This window comes from Procambarus clarkii, chromosome 32 (genome assembly GCF_040958095.1).
Source record: "Procambarus clarkii isolate CNS0578487 chromosome 32, FALCON_Pclarkii_2.0, whole genome shotgun sequence".
In the NCBI taxonomy this organism is placed as follows: domain Eukaryota; kingdom Metazoa; phylum Arthropoda; class Malacostraca; order Decapoda; family Cambaridae; genus Procambarus; species Procambarus clarkii.
In genome coordinates, this window is record NC_091181.1 from 37,982,383 (window position 1) to 38,003,934 (window position 21,552).

General features: G+C 49.5%; 1 protein-coding gene across 1 annotated transcript in view; it reads left to right on the forward strand.

Annotated features, from left to right (window-relative positions):
* Positions 1–6,056: 6,056 nt before the first annotated feature.
* The window catches only part of LOC138370529 (uncharacterized), a 184,025-nt gene continuing 168,529 nt past the window's right edge, over positions 6,057–21,552 (forward strand). The window contains exon 1 of the mRNA XM_069334913.1: positions 6,057–7,505. Coding sequence (XP_069191014.1) covers positions 7,372–7,505 — 134 coding nt within the window. The 5' untranslated portion in view covers positions 6,057–7,371. The remainder of the gene's footprint in view (positions 7,506–21,552) is intronic.

Below are 21,552 nucleotides of genomic sequence, written 5' to 3' on the forward strand. Positions count from 1 at the left end.
GATGAAGGAAATGATTTCTTGTGAAATGCTTTCCCCAACAAAGAAAAATAAATCCAAACAGTGAGATGGAAGTACTAGAGCGGAGGCTGAGGCGATCGTCCCAATCTGAGGAAATTACACTGCAGCAGAAAGCTATACAAGAGATAAAGAAAATTCAAACTCATAGTCAAACAGAAAGCTAAGAGTAACAATTAAACAAATAAGATCCAGCCCAAGTGCGGTGAAAAGCTCTGTACCTCAGGGCACAGTCCTTGCACCTCTGCAATTTCTCATTCTTATCTCGGATATAAACAGAAATACTAGTCACAGCTTCGGGTCATCCGTTGCAAATGATACAAAAATCAGCATGAAAATTTCTTCTGTAGAAGACACTGAAAAATACAATTTGATATTAATAAAGTCTTTGATTGGGCAACGGAAAAATATGTTTAACAGTGATAAGTTTCAGGTACTGAGGTATGGTGGAAACGAGGAACTTAAACGAAGCACAGGGTACAGGACACTATCAAACCTACTCATAGAAGGAAAGTAACATATAAAAGATCTTGGAATTATGATGTCTGACGACCTGACATTTAGTAAATATAACCGAGCAAATATATCGGCGGCCAGGAAAATGATGGGATGGATTATGAGGCCGTTCAAATCCAGGAATCTCACAGCAATTCTTATTCTTTTAAATCACCGGTGTTGTCCCATCTTGAGAACTGCTCAGTACTCACTTTCCCTTTCAGAGCGTGAGAGATTTCTGAAATAGAGGGAATACAGAGAACATATACAGCACATATAGAAACGATAAAACATCTAAATTATTGGGACCGTCTCAACGCTTTCAAAATGTTTTCTCTGGAAAGGAGACGAGAAAGGTACCAAATAATATATACATGGAAGATACTGGAGGGCCAGGTCCCAGATTTGCACAATAGAATAACAACATACTGGAGCGAAAGCTACGGAAGGAAATGCAGAATAGAACCAGTGAGGAGTAGAGGTGCCATAGGCACAATCAGAGAGCACTGTCTGAACATCAGAGGTCCACAGCTGGTCAACACCCTCCCAGCAAGCATTAGAAATATTGCCGGAACAAAGTTGGATATCTTCAAGAAGCACTTAGATAAGTTCTTGGAAGAAGTGCCAGACCAACCTGGCTGTAGTGAATATGTTTGCCTACGGGCCGCTCCAAGCAACAGCCTGTTGGACCAAGTTACCACAAGTTGAGTCTGGCCCCGGACCGGGCTCGGAGAGTTGAATAACTCAAGAAACCCTCTCCAGGTAAAATACATGTTGGTGATGCAGGCGATGAGTCACAATAACGTGGCTAAAATATGATGACCAGACCACACACTAGAAGGTGAAGGGACGACGACGTTTCGGTCCGTCCTGGCCCATTCTCAATCGACTTGAGAATGGTCCAGGACGGACCGAAACCTCGTCGTCCCTTCACATTCTAGTGTGTGGTCTGGTCATCATATGTTGGTGATAATAGTGAGGGGGAATCTTGGTTGGTGTATGTTGGTCTAATCAATGAGTATACAACATACACTGGTATTGCATGTTGGGTTAACCAATGAGGACTCATATAGAGTGTTGTGACTCCTAACCCGCCGTCCGTCACCCAGCCACACCCCTCCATACTGTGACACGCGCCACCTGCACGGCTGCTAATTGATTATTTAACACTCGCGTGCAAAGTTTGGCTTTCATGTCCTGTAAAGCCATATACGACCTGATGAAGCGACGGAGAAGTTGTTGAGAGAGAGATTGAAAGAATGAGATAGTGATTATATGAGCAGGTGAGAATTTGTGTATGTGAGTGTGAGTAAGGCAAGCAAGCAAGCAGAGGAAGGAGATTGAAAGGGTCAAAATTTAAACCCGTTCCCGCACTTTCGTACAGTCAATATTGACTTATTAAATAAGTGCATATGTGACATACTAATTTATTGTGAATATTTTAGTTTACCTTGAAAAGTTTCATAGAAAACACCGACCTTACCTAACCTTCTTATATGTTAAGATAAGTATCTTATTGCTTCTTAATTATAATTATTACTTAACCTATTATAGGTATAGGTTAAGTAATAATTGTAATTAAGAAGCAATAAGATGCTTATCTTAACATACCAAGAAGGTTAGGTAAGGTCGGTGTTTTCTAAGAAGCTTTTCAAGGTAAACTAAAATACTCACAATAAATTAGTATGTCACATATGCACTTATTTAATAAGTCAATACTGACTGTACGAAAGTGCGAGAACGGGTTGCAAAATTTTAGAGACATACAGACTTCCTGACCGATGACCTGGTTACCAGGCTTCCAGAGAGGCTGTTGCTTGACCCATCCTTCCTACTTCTCCGGCTTGTTCTTCTCTCGTTAATTGGCGTGTTTGCTTGTGTATTAGTGGGTGTTATGATTGACGGGGGACGCTCCCTGTCTGCTGGGGCGTCACTATGGTGGGGGGCGAGGGGGGGGGGGTAATAATGGGGGTTGGAGGCTAGGGGAGGTGGGGTGCGTGGGGGAGGGGGGGAGGTGGGGAGGCGGATAAACTATCAATTGCATGCGGGTGATAGGAAGTAATGTGTGGTGTTTGTGGTGGGGAGGGTGGTGGTGGGAGCGATAGCCTGTGTGTGTGTGTGTGTGTGTGTGTGTGTGTGTGTGTGTGTGTGTATACTCACCTATTTGTGCTTGCGGGGGTTGAGCTCTGGCTCTTTGGTCCCGCCTCTCAACTGTCAATCAACTGGTGTACAAGTTCCTGAGCCTACTGGGCTCTATCATATCTACACTTGAAACTGTGTATGGAGTCAGCCTCCACCACATCACTGCCTAATGCATTCCATTTGTCTACTACTCTGAGGCACGTGTGCATGTGCATGCGTGCATGTGCGTGCGTGTGTGCGTGTACTCACCTAGTTGTGCTTGCGGGGGTTGAGCTTCGGTTCTTTGGTTCCGAAAGATTGAGAGAGTGCGCGTGCGTGCATATGCGTGCGTGTGCGTTAGTTGGAGAAATGCGTGTTTGGTAACGGGAGGTCTGGTGACCCGTAGTGTTATCTTACCTTTACTGACGTTCCAGTTGTTTATCCCCGGTGGAGGCAAATGGGCAGAGTTTCTATCACCCTATTGCCCCTGTTACTTAGCATTAGATAGGTACCTGGGAGTTAGACAGCTGCTACGGGCTGCTTCCTGAAGGGGGGGGGGGGAGGTGTAACAAAAAAGGAGGCCTGGTCGGCCTCCTTTCCGACTGGCTGAGAGGAAAAAAAAATTCTCAGTCGTGCTTTCCGCCCGTGTCTCTGAGAGAAAGAGTGTTGGTGACACAGGCCTGCAACCCGTTCTCGTACTTGCTTTAGTCAATATTGGCTTATTTAATAAGTGCCTATGTGACATACTAATTGATTGTAAATATTTTAGTTTACCTTGAAAAACTTCATAGAAAACACCGACCTCACCTAACCTTCTTAGTATGTTAAGATAGGCATCTTATTGCTTCTTAATTACAATTATTACTTAACCTATCGGGTTGCAACCCGCTCTCGCACAAGACAGCACATATATGACTTATTGCTTATAGTCAATATTTGGCATATTAATAAGTACATATGTGGTATCCGCCTGGGAGCAGGGGCAGGTGAGGACACCTGCTGGAGAAACAATCACTGCTGCTGTGGGAGCTGCAGTATTAGATTACTCGGGAGAGAACTTGGTTACCGCCGCCATTCTGCCGCTGTAATCGATCATTCTTATTAGTTTATTCTGCTCCAGGTCTGGTGCTTCCATAACAGGGATTACAGACCACGGAAATCGCAGGAGGTCGTTATTGATGGCGATTTTCCGTAAAGGATGGCTCTGGGGCCGACCCTGACTGGCCTATGCCACTCACATAACCCCCCCCCCCATGTGTCATCTTGAAAAGTTGGGTGAGGTTAGCCCCAAGAGTCTGCCTCTACTTTTAGCAGACATTTATTTTTGTTAATATAGATAATGTTACCGACTTTTAGACGTTGTGGATGGAGGTGGTCTCCAGGCCTTCTCAGTGTGTGTCGTGCTACTCTACACTGTAATGTGTGGCAACGTCTTTGGTAGAACATAATACTAATACAAACAGTCTTGTTGACCACCAGTACTGGGTGCGAGTATGTTCGTATTTTGCCTCAACTTATTTGAGTTTCCAGCGTATGTCCTATTGTCAATTTTTCTCTCGCTCTAATGAAAAAATATGACTGTCCATATCCACCTTGTGTATTCGCTTCAATATCTTATATATGGTGAGCATGTCCATTTTTTTCTCGTTTTTAGGGTAGTGGTATTGTGGTACCTTAACCTGTCGTGGTGGCGTGCGGTGCTCTTAACTCACACACTGGTAATGTTAGGACCCTCTGCACTCTGGCCGCATAGTTCACAGTTGTTCACACGCTGCGTTATCCAGTGTTATCTTCACATAGACTGTGTAGGTTATCTTTCCAGAGTCCTTATTTCATGAAGAAGAGTCCTTGTAAATTCCGTCCTGTTGTTAGCCAGCGGCCCGTCTGCTGCTGATGTTACTTGGTTTGAATTTAATGTTGGAATTATATTCAGTACCAAATCCATTTCTCATTCTAATTCCTGTATATGCTATTTCCTTATGGTGCTGATTCATCCTCTCTCGCTTTCCGATTGTCCAACCACTTGGGCTGGACGGTAGAGCGACCATCTTGCTTCATGCAGGTCGGCGTTCAATCCCCGACCGTCCCAGTGGTTGGGCACCCTTCCTCCCCCCTTCCCCCCAACCCAAGTGCTATATAGTCGTAATAGCTCTACGCTTTCCCTTGACATTTCCCTCCCTCCAATTTGTATTACCTTACACTTGTTAGAGTTGAACTCGAATAACCACTTGTCTACCAACTAATGGAGTTTGTCAATACACCCCAACAATTTTCTGCAATCACCATTGAGTATTATTATTCTCATTTGCTTTGCATCACCTGCAAGCATTAATATGCATGAGATTGTTACCTCGGGTTGGTCAGTCACTAATATTAGGCACACTAATAGTGCCAGGACCTAGCCATGGGGGTCCCAGGACCTAGCCATGGGGGGTCCCAAGACCTAGCCATGGGGGGTCCCAGGACCTAGCCATGGGGGAGGGGTCCCAGGACCTAGCCATGGGGGAGGGGTCCCAGGACCTAGCCATCGTGGAGGAGTCCCAGGACCTACCCATGTGGGCCCCAGGACCTAGCCATGGTGGAGGGGTCCCAGGACCTAGCCATCTGGGATCGTGGACCCCCTTCCCTATGGCTAGGTCCTCGGGTCCCCTCACGGGAACACGTTGGGTTTGTTATCCATTGGTGCCACAGTGAAGGTTTTGTTGTAGCGCAGACCCTGGCGACACGGTGGTGGCTGCCTCTGTAACACAGGCACCAGCCCCGGTACCAGTAGCACCAGTATCACAGGCACCAGCCCCGGTACCAGTAGCACCGGTATCACAGGCACCAGCCCCGGTACCAGTAGCACCAGTATCACAGGCACCAGCCCCGGTACCAGTAGCACCAGTATCACAGGCACCAGCCCCGGTACCAGTAGCACCAGTATCACAGGCACCAGCCCCGGTACCAGTAGCACCGGTATCACAGGCACCAGCCCCGGTACCAGTAGCACCAGTATCACAGGCACCAGCCCCGGTACCAGTAGCACCAGTATCACAGGCACCAGCCCCGGTACCAGTAGCACCGGTATCACAGGCACCAGCCCCGGTACCAGTAGCACCAGTATCACAGGCACCAGCCCCGGTACCAGTAGCACCGGTAAGAGTAGCAGCAGCAACGCTAAGCATCGCTGCCAACCCCAGACGCAGAGAAGAGCATGAAGCAGAGGGAAGTGAAAAGCGGAAGAGGAGGAATCACGCAATGCGAGGCACGGAGGGAGGGAAGGATGGAGGGAGGAAGGGAAGGATGGAGGGAGGGAGGAAAGGATGGAGGGAGGGAAGGATGGAGGGAGGTAGGGTGTGTGTGTGTGTGTGTGTGTGTGTGAGGGGTCGGGCTGGGTCGGAGAGGTCCAAGGCGCGGGCCGGGCTCAGAACCGGTGTCGACGCCTAGCAGGGAGCACACATACATACCTTCCTGCCTCCTACTGTCCCACACGGTCCTGTCTCTCTTCCTGTCCGCGGCCCCTGTCACCAGGGGGGGAGGAGGGAGGAGGCTCGGCCTCACTATCCTCCTCCGTGTCACACCGTGTGACTAACGCGGTCACACTCCCGTGCTCAGTGTGTCGTTACCTCATCTGACTCGTTACGCTAAACAGAAAACAACAATGATATTGACCATCAAGTTTACTCCTTTCGTATCGCACTGGGTAGTTGTCTAGCGAGAGAAAGTGATTGTTTGAAATGGTGTTTCCTGTGAAGGTGGTGATTGTACGTGGTTTACCAGCGTGTGTGAAACAGTGGTGAGAAACAACGTTGCTTTTCGTACGCTGTTATGGCCTCGTTATTGACGGAAGCGCTTGTTGCTGAATGGTCATTGGTCCAACCTCACGATCGTACGCGTCCTGGAAGGTTAACAGCCATTCCAAACTAATACGATGATTCATTGATGTACGGAAAAAGTCGACCACATTCCTAGTGATGTCACATGTGTAAACTGGCGAGGCTATTTTGGGGTTCCTGTCAGGAAGCTCTGTACAATGACGGGTGATTGTCGGGCCCTGTCAGAGGGATCTGTACAATGACGGGTGATTGTCAGCGGATTAGTGAAGCAGAAGTGCGGCGCGTCACTGCTCCCTACTCTCATTTGTCACTTTAAAACCGTATGGACAAGTGAATAGCTTTGAAGAGACCCCGCGAGAGCTCTGGATAGAGCCCCGCGAGAGCCTGTGATAGAGCCCCGTGCCAGGTGAGGTTCTTGGCAGGCTGTGCCACTGGGCCTCTCGGTAGGACCCAAATTACAGTCATCGAAGGTCAAGTTCTGTGATCATGAAGCAGCTTAGCCAAGGAGGATTAACTTGAAGTAAAACTACGGGCTCACCATAGCCCGTGCTACTTGGAACCTCGTTCCAGGTAGCAAATCTTTAACAACAACAATAACTTGAAGTCGTTTCGTGGATGGTCTCCGGTCCCTCCACAGCGCAGGAAGTCGTCTCGCCAGATACGGCACTTCTTGAAAACCATACATTGTTACTGGGAGGAAGCCCGCGTGTTGCGTAGTTGGGTCGTGGTGCGTAGTAGTGCGTCGAGTGCATGGGTCCAGTGCAGAGTCACAGGGGTCAACTGGCTTGGTCCTCCCAAATGGCTCGGGTCAGTAGTGGCCTTCGGGGCGAGGCGGCCTTGGAGCTGCTTGGGTGAGTCTGGTGCCCCTCTTGTGCCTGCCGCACCTCTTCTTCAGCACTCTAGCTCTTCAGCCCTCTTCAGTATGAATAAGGAAGGAGAGGAACCCCCATCTTCACCCTCCAAGGGGAGGATGCCTTCAGTCAGCTTTGGCACCGCAGCCTTTATTCTCATCCGGGTGAAACGAGCCTTCAAGAAAAAGAGAGCCAAGCTCAAAAGGTAAATATTGCTAGCATTCTTCTCTTGGATGATAAATGTCAATATTTCTGTTATTCTGAGTCAATTGTAAGCACAGCGAGTGGCACTTGAGTAGCAGCACTGTGAGTGTGTGAGTCAGCCGTCACCTGAGTGTGCTGGGGCAGGCCTAGAGTGCCTGCGGTAGAGGGTAGTGCCACAGTACAAGTTAACTATCAGCTTGGTGCCATAGTTAACTATAGTGCCACAGTTAACTATCAGCTTGGGCCGTGTACATGCTCGCCGGCAGGACTAGTAGCGTACTCATCACAAATTAACTCACACCATGTCGGCTAAGGGTCATCTCAGGTCACGCGGGAATAACAGACTTTACTAAACAAGATGTAAACACAAGATGTAAACACAAGATGTAAACACAACGTCAATGAATGGCGTATGTGACACCGACAACATTTTCTTTTTGTCGTACACGACATGAGTGAAGGTCGATAAAATAAACAGGAACATGTGAGTGAATGGAGTTGTAAATATTATTATACGTTAAAGTCGTGTTGTGTGATGGCTTTTAATTAAGATGAGCGTTAAGACAGTGTCGTCGCTAGTAGCGTCAGTCGTCAGTGATGGTTGTCTCTTGATACTGTCCACCCGTGTGTAGTCCTGTGGTGTGTGGTGGTGGTCCTGTGGTGTGTGGTGGTGGTCCTGTGGTGTTGTGGTGGACCTGTGGTGTGTTGGTGGTCCTGTAGTTTGTGGTGGTGGTCCTGTAGTTTGTGGTGGTGGTCCTGTAGTTTGTGGTGGTGGTCCTGTGGTGTGTGTTGGTCCTGTAGTGTGTGGTGGTCCTGTGGTGTTGTGGTGGACCTGTGGTGTGTTGGTGGTCCTGTAGTTTGTGGTGGTGGTCCTGTAGTTTGTGGTGGTGGTCCTGTGGTGTGTGTTGGTCCTGTAGTGTGTGGTGGTCCTGTGGTGTTGTGGTGGACCTGTGGTGTGTGGTGGTGGTCCTGTGGTGTAGTGGTGGTCCTGTGGTGTGTGGTGGTGGTCCTGTGGTGTGTGGTGGTGGTCCTGTGGTGTGTGTTGGTCCTGTGGTGTGTGGTGGTGGTCCTGTGGTGTGTGGTGGTGGTCCTGTGGTGTGTAGTGGTCCTGTGGTGTGTGGTGGTCCTGTGGTGTTGTGGTGGACCTGTGGTGTGTTGGTGGTCCTGTAGTTTGTGGTGGTGGTCCTGTAGTTTGTGGTGGTGGTCCTGTGGTGTGTGTTGGTCCTGTAGTGTGTGGTGGTCCTGTGGTGTTGTGGTGGACCTGTGGTGTGTGGTGGTGGTCCTGTGGTGTAGTGGTGGTCCTGTGGTGTGTGGTGGTGGTCCTGTGGTGTGTGGTGGTGGTCCTGTGGTGTGTGTTGGTCCTGTGGTGTGTGGTGGTGGTCCTGTGGTGTGTGGTGGTGGTCCTGTGGTGTGTGTTGGTCCTGTGGTGTGTAGTGGTCCTGTGGTGTGTGGTGGTGGTCCTGTGGTGTGTGTTGGTCCTGTGGTGTTGTGGTGGTCCTGTGGTGTTGTGGTGGACCTGTGGTGTGTGGTGGTGGTCCTGTGGTGTGTGTTGGTCCTGTAGTGTGTGGTGGTCCTGTGGTGTTGTGGTGGACCTGTGGTGTGTGGTGGTGGTCCTGTGGTGTAGTGGTGGTCCTGTGGTGTGTGGTGGTGGTCCTGTGGTGTGTGGTGGTGGTCCTGTGGTGTGTGGTGGTGGTCCTGTGGTGTGTGGTGGTGGTCCTGTGGTGTGTGTTGGTCCTGTAGTGTGTGGTGGTCCTGTGGTGTTGTGGTGGACCTGTGGTGTGTGGTGGTGGTCCTGTGGTGTAGTGGTGGTCCTGTGGTGTGTGGTGGTGGTCCTGTGGTGTGTGGTGGTGGTCCTGTGGTGTGTGGTGGTGGTCCTGTGGTGTGTGGTGGTGATACTGTGGTGTGTAGTGGTGGTCCTGTGGTGTGTGGTGGTGGTCCTGTGGTGTGTGGTGGTGGTCCTGTGGTGTGTAGTGGTGGTCCTGTGGTGTGTGGTGGTGGTCCTGTGGTGGTGGTGGTTCTGTGGTGGTGGTGGTTCTGTGGTGGTGGTGGTCCTGTAGTTTGTGGTGGTGGTCCTGTGGTGTGTGGTGGTGGTCCTGTGGTGTGTGGTGGTCCTGTGGTGTTGTGGTGGTGGTCCTGTGGTGTGTTGGTCCTGTAGTGTGTGGTGGTCCTGTGGTGTTGTGGTGGACCTGTGGTGTGTGGTGGTCCTGTGGTGGTGGTGGTCCTGTAGTGTGTGGTGGTCCTGTGGTGGACCTGTGGTGTTGTGGTGGTCCTGTGGTGGTGGTGGTCCTGTAGTTTGTGGTGGTGGTCCTGTGGTATGTGGTGGTGGTCCTGTGGTGTGTGGTCGTCCTGTGGTGTGTGGTGGTGGTCCTGTGGTGTGTGGTGGTGGTCCTGTAGTGTGGTGGTGGTCCTGTGGTATGTGGTGGTGGTCCTGTGGTGTATGGTCGTCCTGTGGTGTGTGGTGGTGGTCCTGTGGTGTATGGTCGTCCTGTGGTGTGTGGTGGTGGTCCTGTGGTGTGTGGTGGTATTCCTGTAGTGTGTGGTGGTGGTCCTGTGGTGTGTGGTGGTGGTCCTGTAGTGTGGTGGTGGTCCTGTGGTGTGTGGTGGTATTCCTGTAGTGTGTGGTGGTGGGCCTGTGGTGTGTGGTGGTGGTCTTGTGGTGTGGTAGTGGTCCTGTGGTGTGTGGTGGTGGTCCTGTAGTGTGTGGTGGTGGTCTTGTGGTGTGGTGGTGGTCCTGTGGTGTGTGGTGGTGGTCCTGTAGTGTGTGGAAGTGACTATGCAACAAGGTTTCACTATGGCAGCGAGTACAAGACTCTAAGGGCCATGCCACCCCCCCAAATGGCGGCCCTTTGCGTTACCTTTAGGGAACCTGTGTATCCCAATATGGGAGCGCAGTGTGGTACTTCAGTGTGTACCTATCATAGGGGCACCCTAGTGTGGTGGTGGAGTTGCTACATGCGGCAGTCTGTGTTACAGGTCCATACTGGTGGCCTCAGTCTGTGTTACAGGTCCATACTGGTGGCCTCAGGCTGTGTTGCAGACCCATACTGGTGGCCTCAGCCTGTGTTACAGGGCCATACTGGTGGCCTCAGTCTGTGTTACAGGGCCATACTGGTGGCCTCAGTCTGTGTTACAGGGCCATACTGGTGGCCTCAGTCTGTATTACAGGGCCATACTGGTGGCCTCAGTCTGTATTACAGGGTCATACTGGTGGCCTCAGTCTGTGTTACAGGGCCATACTGGTGGCCTCAGTCTGTGTTGCAGGGCCATACTGGTGGCCTCAGTCTGTGTTACAGGGTCATACTGGTGACCTCAGTCTGTGTTACAGGGCCATACTGGTGGCCTCAGTCTGTGTTACAGGTCCATACTGGTGGCGTCAGTCTGTGTTACAGACCCATACTGGTGGCCTCAGTCTGTGTTGCAGGGCCATACTGGTGGCCTCAGTCTGTGTTACAGACCCATACTGGTGGCCTCAGTCTGTGTTACAGGGCCATACTGGTGGCCTCAGTCTGTGTTACAGGTCCATACTGGTGGCCTCAGTCTGTGTTACAGACCCATACTGGTGGCGTCAGTATGCAGGCCACTTTGCACCCGCTGACGGATACACGACCTGTACTGCATCGTAATTACCGCCGGTAATTACTCAACGTCTGACTTGTACATCTGGCAACCGATGATAGGATGAATTTTGTTGTAAATTGTTGACAAATATTAGTTAACGGTATATGTTTAGGGGTTTATGCTTAGTTAGGCCTATGGTAGGTTATCTTGAGGTTATCTTGAGTTGATTTCGGGGCTTTAGTGTCCTCGCGGCCCGGTCCGTGACCAGGCCTCCATCCCCAGGAAGCAGCCCGTGACAGCTGACTAGCTCCAAAGTACCTATTTACTGCTAGGTAACAGGGGCATAGGGTGAAAGAAACTCTGCCCATCGTTTCTCGCTGGCGTCTGGGATCGAACCCGGGACCACAGGATCACAAGTCCAGTGTGCGGTCCGCTCGGCCGACCGGCTCCCATAGGTTATGGGAGTTGTTTTGTTTATTGTGATTTAGGCAGTGTTTGCCCAACCTGTTCTGAGGCTGGTGGTCCAGGCGGCGGCACAACACCTGTCCTGAGGCTGGTGGTCCAGGCGGCGGCACAACACCTGTTCTGAGGCTGGTGGTCCAGGCGGCGGCACAACACCTGTTCTGAGGCTGGTGGTCCAGGCGGCGGCACAACACCTGTCCTGAGGCTGGTGGTCCAGGCGGCGGCACAACACCTGTTCTGAGGCTGGTGGTCCAGGCGGCGGCACAACACCTGTCCTGAGGCTGGTGGTCCAGGCGGCGGCACAACACCTGTCCTGAGGCTGGTGGTCCAGGCGGCGGCACAACACAAGGATTTAGCAACTCGTCCTCAGAGCAAGTCCATTCCACCCAGCGATCGACCCCAAAGACACATTTCATAAATTTGAACGTGCTTTTCATTCAAAAGAGTAATTTTCTCAAATATATATTAATTTTATTTTATATTACCATATTGTACATATTTAGGCACTAGTTAGGTTTGGTGTTTAAGTTCTGTTGGCGATTATTTGTGTTTGTAATACGTGGGTGAAGCATTTACAGCGTTGTGGTTCGAACACAAGTCGTCAGTGAGGCACAGTTTGATAAATGTTCCAACGTCATCTGTTGTGAGTCGTGTGTAAACCGTTTTTCATTCACAAACGGGAGATTTGGCTCAGGATTAACGAGCATTTGGCCTGCGTTGTTGAGGCTGGATTATGTTTACACTACAAGCTGGAAGTGAATAAAGAAGCTTCGAGTCATATACCCAGCCACTTTGACTGGAGGATAGAGCGACAGTCTCGCTTCATGCAGGTCAACGTTCAATCCCCGATCGTCCAAGTGGTTGGGCACCATTGCTTCCCCCATCGTCCAATCCCAAATCCTTATCCTGACCCTTTCCAAGTGCTATAAAGTCGTAATGGCTTGGCGCTTTCCCCTGATAATTAAAATTAAAATTCGAGTCATATGTTCGCACTCAGACTCAAAGTGTACACAATACGGACTATTGCCCCACTGGTGTAGACCACATTGTGTACATACACACCGTCAACCCTCCACCATCTCTCTTTTGATGATGAGTTACACTATAAGGCTACAGTGTGGCTACAGTGTGGCCACAGTGTGGCTACAGTGTGGCTACAGTGTGGCTACACTAGGACACACTATATAATAAATCTTTGGAGCAAGATGGGTATCGAACCAGGGTGGCTGCCAGCACCTTAACCATTTTGAGATTATCTTGAGATGATTTCGGGGCTTTTTAGTGTCCCCGCGGCCCGGTCCTCGACCAGGCCTCCACCCCCAGGAAGCAGCCCGTGACAGCTGACTAACACCCAGGTACCTATTTTACTGCTAGGTAACAGGGGAGGCATAGGGTGAAAGAAACTTTGCCCATTGTTTCTCGCCGGCGCCTGGGATCGAACCCAGGACCACAGGATCACAAGTCCAGCGTGCTGTCCGCTCGGCCGACCGGCTCCATTCTTCATGCAATATAATGCTACACTGTATGTGTGTAGCACTGTGATGATGCACTCTTGTATTGTATACCTTGAGTCCAGCGGCTCCCGAGCTCTGAACGGTCATATGGCGTTCTTGTTAATGAACCTCTACTCTCGGTAAGGTCATCCAGTGGTACCCTCTAGTATCATAACTTGTAGGCAGCCTCAACGTATGGACCCATACATTAAGACAGCACACCAGGGGAGGGGCCATGGACCCTGTGTTTTTAGACTCATTTAATCGTTATCTTTTACGCTAAACGAGTCTCTGAAGATCTTAACGTCTCTGTGACTCAAGTGGCCTTCTATGTTGTGTCTTGTCTAATACGTGTTGGGTCTTGTCTGGCACGTGTTGGGTCTTGTCTGGCACGTGTTGGGTCTTGTCTGGCACGTGTTGTGTCTTGTCTAACACGTGTTGTACCTTATCTAACACGTGTTTCCTTTATCAAGCCCTTGAATATTGTGAGGACTTGTGTCCTCACAATGTTCGAGTGTCTCTGTTTACCCTCAAATGTGGTCAGAGGCCTCCTCCTCCTCCTCCTCCTCCTCCTCCTCCTCCCTCCTCCTCCTCCCTCCTCCTCCTCCCTCATCCTCCCCCTCATCCTCCTGCTCCTCCTCCCCCTCCTCCTCCTCGTCCTCCTCCTCCTCTGCCCCACCTTAGTTTAGCCCTCGCGGGTTCGAGCCTCGTTTGCATTCCTCTGGTCCGTGATTCATCAAACATTTACGTGACCCCTTACGAAACCTGTACATCTTTCCTCGAGCATGGCGGCTTTGTTTGATTTTATTGAAAAATCTATAGCTGCGATGTTTGCTATTACGAACATAACATTTGAGTTGAGAAGGACCTCGCAGCGTTTCAAAGCTCGTAAGCTGTTTAGTAAATACAGAGCAACTAACCATATTGCAGGAATGATATACAGGTTTCATAAACATACAGGTAGATGCGTAATGAAAACAACGAGGGGCCAGGGAATCATGTTTGAATTGATGCTTCTTTAATTGGTCGTTAACATAGCGGCTTGTTATGTGTCGTGTGCAATGTTGCTCTTCCTTACCTATCGTGGTCCAGTGGGTTAAGACACGCGTCTGTGGTGACCATGACGGTGGTTCGATCCCCCCGCCCTGCTCCAGTGATTTTCACTTCCTTCTCTCGGTTCCTGAATGGTATTATTGCATCTTCCAGTTTCTCATATGCTGCTGATGTTATCCTACTACTGTACAGGGAAAGAATGAGGCACTAGTTTAGGGCCTTTTGCCTCTCCTCTTCAATATAGATATAATGTTCGCCGTCTTCTATTCCTCTGGCAAATCCCCCTTTGTTTAGTGAGGTGTTGCGAGGTGTTGCCTGTGGCCTTCTGTGTTCGTTTATTTCTTTACTTTAGATCCCTGTGGAGATTTTATCACGCCTTGATGTTTTATCTCATCCCGTTCTTGTAATTCTCCTTCACCCTGTCTGCCACCTGATTGGTGGTGACTAGTGGTGCGTGTCGGCCTGCTCCTGCCTCCGATGCCTGCCCTGTTGTCCCAGTCAGTGCTGTGTGGGTCTGTTGTTTACTGTTTCTCCGCCTGTCATCTTACACTCTCACACGCATGTCTCCACATTTTATAGCAGTGAGGCATGCCACGGGTCCCACTGTTGTGTCGACGCCCTTTTCTTGCATGTGGTGAAGTACTCGGTATTGAACCGTGAGGCGATATCCTGTTTTTTTCTTTGAGTATTGGTAAGTCTTCCCTCAGCTGGGCGCCTGACAGCTAGGTGGACAGCGCTTCGGGTTCGTGTAGTGCTGAGGTTCCAGGTTCGATCCGCGGTGAAGGCGGAGACAAATGGGCAAAATGTTTCTTTCTCCCTGATGCACCTGTTTCCTAGCAGTATATAGGTACCTGGGAGTTAGACAGCTGCAACGGGCTGCTTCCTGGGGGGTGTGCAACAAAAAGGAGGCCTGGTCTAGGACCGGGCCGCGTGGATGCTAAGCCCCAAAATCATCTCAAGATAACCTCAAGAAGATAGCTGTCGAACATTTCCTGGAAACAGATTCCATTGTTTTGTCTCGTGTTTATCCCTGAAATTCTCGCGAAGTTAATTTACCTTTCGCAGTCTCTGTTATGGCGAGACTGCGAAGTGCCAATAACACTGGTAGCCTCCAATGTTATTGGCATTGTCCTCTGTACTGTTTGCTAGCATTATTCTGCCTTGTAATTTGTGCAGCAATTGGTCATCACCACCACCACCAGGCAGGTAAGGTAAGAGGTCAGGCTGTCAAGGTCTCACTGGTGACTCGTCTAATCGGCTCTCCTTTTTAATCTTCTTAATGTAGTTTAAGAAACTGGATTACATATCAGATCATCGTCATGGTATCCCTCTTTTTGTTGTGTTCTTCCTGAGGTGCTCGGTTAGGAGGCTGCTTATTGGTTTAACCGGTCGAGAGTATGTGAGAGATACGTGAGAGATGTAGAGTATGTGTCTCCATATATCATTACTTCATGTATCTCCTTTCTCACCTATGATTCAGAGTTATGCCTTCTGTTTGTAGAACATCCTAGTTATCGTGAGGTTATCTTGAGGTGATTTCGGGGCTTAGAGTCCCCGCGGCCCGGTCCTCGACCAGGTCTCATTTTTGTTTCGATCTTTGAAATTGACGATCTTGACGATTTTTGAAACTGACGATCGTCCTACAGTTTCAAGGGCATTCTCAAGCCCCGCCCCTCTCTCAGAGTCAACGAGAAACTGTTTCAGTTATCAATATTTTACACTGCTAGGCTCTTACAACTAGTGGACCTCCCACATGCCAATGGCAACTATTATATTATTCTTATCAGAGAGAGAGAGAAAGAGAATCGGTGTAAAATGACAAACAGAGACGTATAGACAGATACAGGCACACAGACAGACAGACATTCAGACAGATTGGCCTGCAGAGAGACCGACTCGACCAGAGCAAAGAGAGAGAAAGAGAGAGACAGAGAGAGGAAAACAGGACAGAAGCAGAGACAGATAGTGAGAGAAGGAAGGCGAAGATGTTTGAAGAGTTGGAAGGAGAGACGGTAGACAGATGTAGAGGGGAGATAGGTGAGAGACGCGCGAAATTGGGAGAAAGGGGAGGAGAGGGGAGAGTGGTGGGGGAGAGGTCGAGAGGGTGGAGGGGAAAGGCGAGAGAGGAGAAGAGAGGGGTGATAAGGGGAGAAATTTGTAGAGAAGATGGAAAGAGAGATGAGAGAGCGGGTAAGAGGGGAGTGTGGGTAAGGGGGGGGGGGGAGAAAAACCCGGGGGGGGCATCCGGATACCTCCCCTCCCCAAAGTTTTTTACATAGTTAATATGGCCTCCTGAGCAGAAAACACTTAAATAAATCATATGTGTACATATATATATATATATAATATTATTTAAACTTTGTCACAGAAAAGGAGTTACATATAAGGTACAAAGATGATTATCATACGTTGTGGAGTTCCTAAATGACCCCTGGCTGCAGTGTGCATTTCCCCCTCTCTATCGCCACGCTGAGGCGCTGGAAAGGGAAGCTGACCACTAGGTGTCTATTCCTTCTTGAATTCAGGCGATCCCGATCGGCCTTTGTCAGCCCCATACCCCTGACCATTACCCCTTCACGCTGCAAAGTTAGGCGAGAATAACCCCATGCATGTGGCCTACAACCTTGCACAGACAAACAGATATTCCCGGTCCCTCCGCAGGCCTATCGCTGGTGTGTGTGCGTGCGTTCGTGCGCGTGAGCTTCTCCGTACTCACCTAGTTGTGCTTGCGGGGTTTGAGCTCTGGCTCTTTGGTCCCGCCTCTCAACTGTCAATCAACTGATATACAGGTTCCTGAGCATCCGTGTGGGTGTGTGCATGTTTGAGTGTGCTTCTAGCTTTACTGCAGGCAGTTCCCAGAGTTCGGTGCCTCGTGAGGAGAAAATGCCAGAGGAGTTACAGCAACCAACAGATACAGCAACGGTGAAACAACAGAGCTGCAGTGTTGGTATGTGTACTCACCTAGTTCACCTAGTTGTGTTTGCGGGGGTTGAGCTCTGGCTCTTTGGTCCCGCCTCTCAACCGTCAATCAACAGGTGTACAGATTCATGAGCCTATCGGGCTCTGTCATATCTACACTTGAAACTGTGTATGGAGTCAGCCTCCACCACATCACTTCCTAATGCATTCCATTTGTCAACCACTCTGACACTAAAAAAGTTCTTTCTAATATCTCTGTGGCTCATTTGGGCACTCAGTTTCCACCTGTGTCCCCTTGTGCGTGTGTTCCTTGTGTTTTATAGACTGTCTTTATCTACCCTATCAATCCCCTTCAGAACGTTGTGTTGTCCCCTTCAGAACGTTTCTAATATGTGTTGTCGGTATTGGTGGCCACCTCTTCCCGCCTTGCTGGGGTGTCTTAGTGCTGTTGAATACTGTTGCTGGTGCTTGTAACTTGTTGAGTATTGTTGCTGGTTGTTCTCTCTGTTGTTGAATATGCTGCCCGGTTCTACTGTGAACCGTGAAGGGATCTGTGGCACTGTGTCCCCCCCCCTTAGTCCTCCTCACACTGTTCTGTGCCACTCGACAAACTTTTTCATTTTTTTTTCAGTGGTCCTTTTTGTGTATTCGAACAGCCTCTGTGCGCTTTCCTTGTATAAATCAACACTGGTTGGAGGCACTAATCAAGCACTATTGTCCCCCCCCCACATTGTCAAACAAATGACTGCATTGTTGCCCAATACAGTTCTCAAAATCTCTCGGCTCCTCGGCAGGGAGCCGGTCGGCCGAGCGGACAGCACGCTGGTCTTGTGATCCTGTGGTCCCGGGTTCGATCCCAGGCGCCGGCGAGAAACAATGGGCAGAGTTTCTTTCACCCTATGGCGCTGTTACCTAGCAGTAAAATAGGTACCTGGGTTTAGTCAGCTGTCACGGGCTGCTTCCTGGGGGGTGGAGGCCTGGTCGAGGACCGGGCCGCGGGGACACTAAAGCCCCGAAATCATCTCACGATAACCTCCTCTTTTTTTATAATATTTCAGTTTTCCAGAATATTTCAAATTTTTGTTCTTCCCATAGTTGTTTGTACTGTGTTGACTGTACACTATATGTGCGTTTCTACATATATACATTTCCTGCCCCTGGTCCCTGGTCTCATGTGGTGTTATTTTTGAGTGAAGATTTCGAACCATTCCTTGTGGTATTTTCCAAGCATAAAATATTATGTATCTCTCCCGCCTGCGCTCTAGGGAAGACAGATTTTCAAATTTTAAACGGTTTCAATACTTTAAATCTTGTTATTGAGTGGAGTCTAACAATAACAGGTCTTTGCATGCCCTCCAGGGCCAGCTAGGTGTAACAACCTAAGTGTAGTTACTAGGTGTAGTTACTAGGTGTAGTTACTAGGTGTAGTTACTAGGTGTAGTTACTAGGTGTAGTTACTAGGTGTAGTTACTAGGTGTAGTTACAGGATGAGAGCTACGCTCGTGGTGTCCCGTCTTCCCAGTACTCAGTCAAATGTCGCTCCGAAACTACTAACAATTTGGGCCTTAACTCCTGCTCACGTAACTGTCCAACCGTCTACTACTCTGTTTGTAAAAGTACTATTTGTGCCTGCAGGATATAGCTGTTAACTCCAGGCGCCAGATTCACGAAACAGTTACGCAAGTTACTTACGAACGTGTACATCTTTCCTCAATCTTTGACGGCTTTGTTTACAATTATTAAACAGTTAATGAGCTCCGAAGCACCAGGAGGCTGTTTATAACAATAACAACAGTTGATTGGGTAGTTTCATGCTTGTAAACTGTTTAATAAATGTAACCAAAGCCGTCAAAGATTGAGGAAAGATGTACAGGTTCGTAAGTGCTTGCGTAACTGCTTGGTGAATCCGGGTCCAGAAGTACTACATGCCATGTGAACAACCTAGAAAGGGCCCCCCTAGACACACACAGAGAGACAGACAGGCACAGAAACACATAGAGAGGGAAGTAGAGAGAGAGAGAGAGAGAGAGAGGGGGAAGAGAGGACGGAGAGGATAGAGATGGGGGATGGGTGAGGACGGAAGGATCTCCTATAACGACCGCACAGGTCCGCCGACCGTAAGAATCCATACACTCTCTCTGTGGCTTTATATCTGGTGTGTTCTTGGGTAATGGTGGTGAGTAAAGGGATGGGTTTTGGGTTGTGGACGGCTTGTGCGAATGGGATTGGCTCCATTAGTGTAGCCCTCTTGCCTGTGTGGGGGGGGGGAGGTGCGTGCGCGCGCCGAGTGTGTGTGAGGATTGAACGTCAGCTCCCTGGACCTGCCTCTCACTAGTCAGTTATCTGATACAATGACTCCTGAGCATCTTGTGCTTCACTATGCACAAGTATTTACTGTGGCCGGCTGTTACAACGACTGGAGGTAGCCTCCAGTGCCTCCTCCATGCATGGAGGTAGCCTCCAGTGCCTCCTCCAGGCAAGGAGGTAGCCTCCAGTGCCTCCTCCAGGCATGGAGGTAGCCTCCAGTGCCTCCTCCAGGCAAGGAGGTAGCCTCCAGTGCCTCCTCCAGGCAAGGAGGTAGCCTCCAGTGCCTCCTCCAGGCATGGAGGCAGCCTCCAGTGCCTCCTCCAGGCAAGGAGGTAGCCTCCAGTGCCTCCTCCATGCATGGAGGTAGCCTCCAGTGCCTCCTCCAGGCAAGGAGGTAGCCTCCAGTGCCTCCTCCAGGCATGGAGGTAGCCTCCAGTGCCTCCTCCAGGCATGGAGGCAGCCTCCAGGGCCTCCTCCAGGCATGGAGGCAACCTCCAGGGCCTCCTCCAGGCATGGAGGCAACCTCCAGGGCCTCCTCCATGCATGGAGGTAGCCTCCAGTGCCTCCTCCAGGCAAGGAGGTAGCCTCCAGTGCTTCCTCCATGCGTGGAGGTAGCCTCCAGTGCCACCTCCAGGCATGGAGGTAGCCTCGGCCTCCCCTTCGCTGTTTAATCAGATCAAGTGTGAAGGATAAACTATTATCGTTTGTCTCAATAACCCCAAAAGTGAACGATTAATCTTATTTAATTATCACTAGCAAGTCGCCTGGTGTTGTTACTGGAGGGCGCTGATTGATGTTTGTACAATGGGTTTACCTCACGGCGACTACCGGGCGCGAGATCCGGCTCTTGGGCCCCGCCTCCTTGCTACTGATTGTACTTATCGGCTGAGGGAACGGAACGATAGTTAGGGTGTAGGCTACTTTAGACCATTTCTGTGTCCAGTGTATTTCTTTATCACCACATAGAAGATGTGTGTTCTATGTGCTTAAGCGTGGAATGGTTAGGATTTCGAGGGCCTCACATCTGGCGGGGTCGGGGTTCTATCCTCGATGGTCTTCAGTAATAGGGCGCCGCTCCTTCACTCCATCCTTATTTCGGCTCATTGTCCGTCTTTCTGTCCTCGTGTCCCTTCCTGTCCCTTCCTGTCCCTTCTTGTTCTCCTGTCCCTTCCAAGTGTCATATAGGTATTCTGGTCTTGGGCTTTCTTCTGATAATTACCTTACATGTTTCTGACATTAGGATTTCTAATTTACACATGTCCTATAATTCTATTTTCCCTAATCTGGAAAAAAATACTGAACGGAGATTCAGTCCCAGCGCTGCATAACTTAGGATTGGTCTGTCATAGGTTCTTGTATATTGCTTTCAAGGCATCCGTGTTTAGGCCTTTAAGACAGTACACGTGCTTGTCGTTTTCGCCTTTCATTGCCGATGTTATAGTTACGAGTTGCTCAGATGCTTGTGCTTGTGCTTGTGCTTGTGCTATGTCCACCCAGTGTTCCTCTAACCCTGGAAACACAAACCGAAACTGTCTCTATGTTCCGCTTGTTACAACTTGTAATAAAGTTGTTACATCTTGGCTTAACGTGTTTATGACGTATTAGAACGTTGTTACAACTTGCTATATTGGTTGTTATAACTGGTTAGGAGGTGTTAAAACTTGTTCGAACGTTGTACCAACGTCGTAGTTTCGGTGTGTTTGGCGGGAAGTGCCTTATCTTGTGGAGCCTTTCTTGCTTCGTCCTCACCCACCAGCCCCATTACCATTTACTTGCTGGGATGATAGTTGCATAGCTGTGTTTCTGGCCACAGCTGTGGCTTCTTGACGTTCTCCTGCAACAATCTTCAACGTTGCACAGTCCTGACCATCAGGGGGAAGGAACTGCTGAGCCGGTACGGCTATATAACACTTGGAAGGGAGATGAGGATAAGGATTTTAGGATGGGACGGAGGGAAGGAATGGTGTCTAATCACTTGTTCGGTCGGGGATTGAACTCCGACCTGTAAGGAACGGGATCGTCGCTCTACCGACCATATTCGGTGTAAAAAAAAAAAAATCTGATCGGTCACCCAACCCACAAATGTAAAAATGAAGAATTCCCGCTAGCCCCGTTATTGTGACGCATCCTCTGCAAGGGCAAGAACAGGGCGACCCGAGTACCGCCGGGTATCCCATCAAGTGTATATATAATTAGATATATTGCTTAATATGTGTGTATATTCTTACAAGGACATACTCATCTAGATGTGTGTTT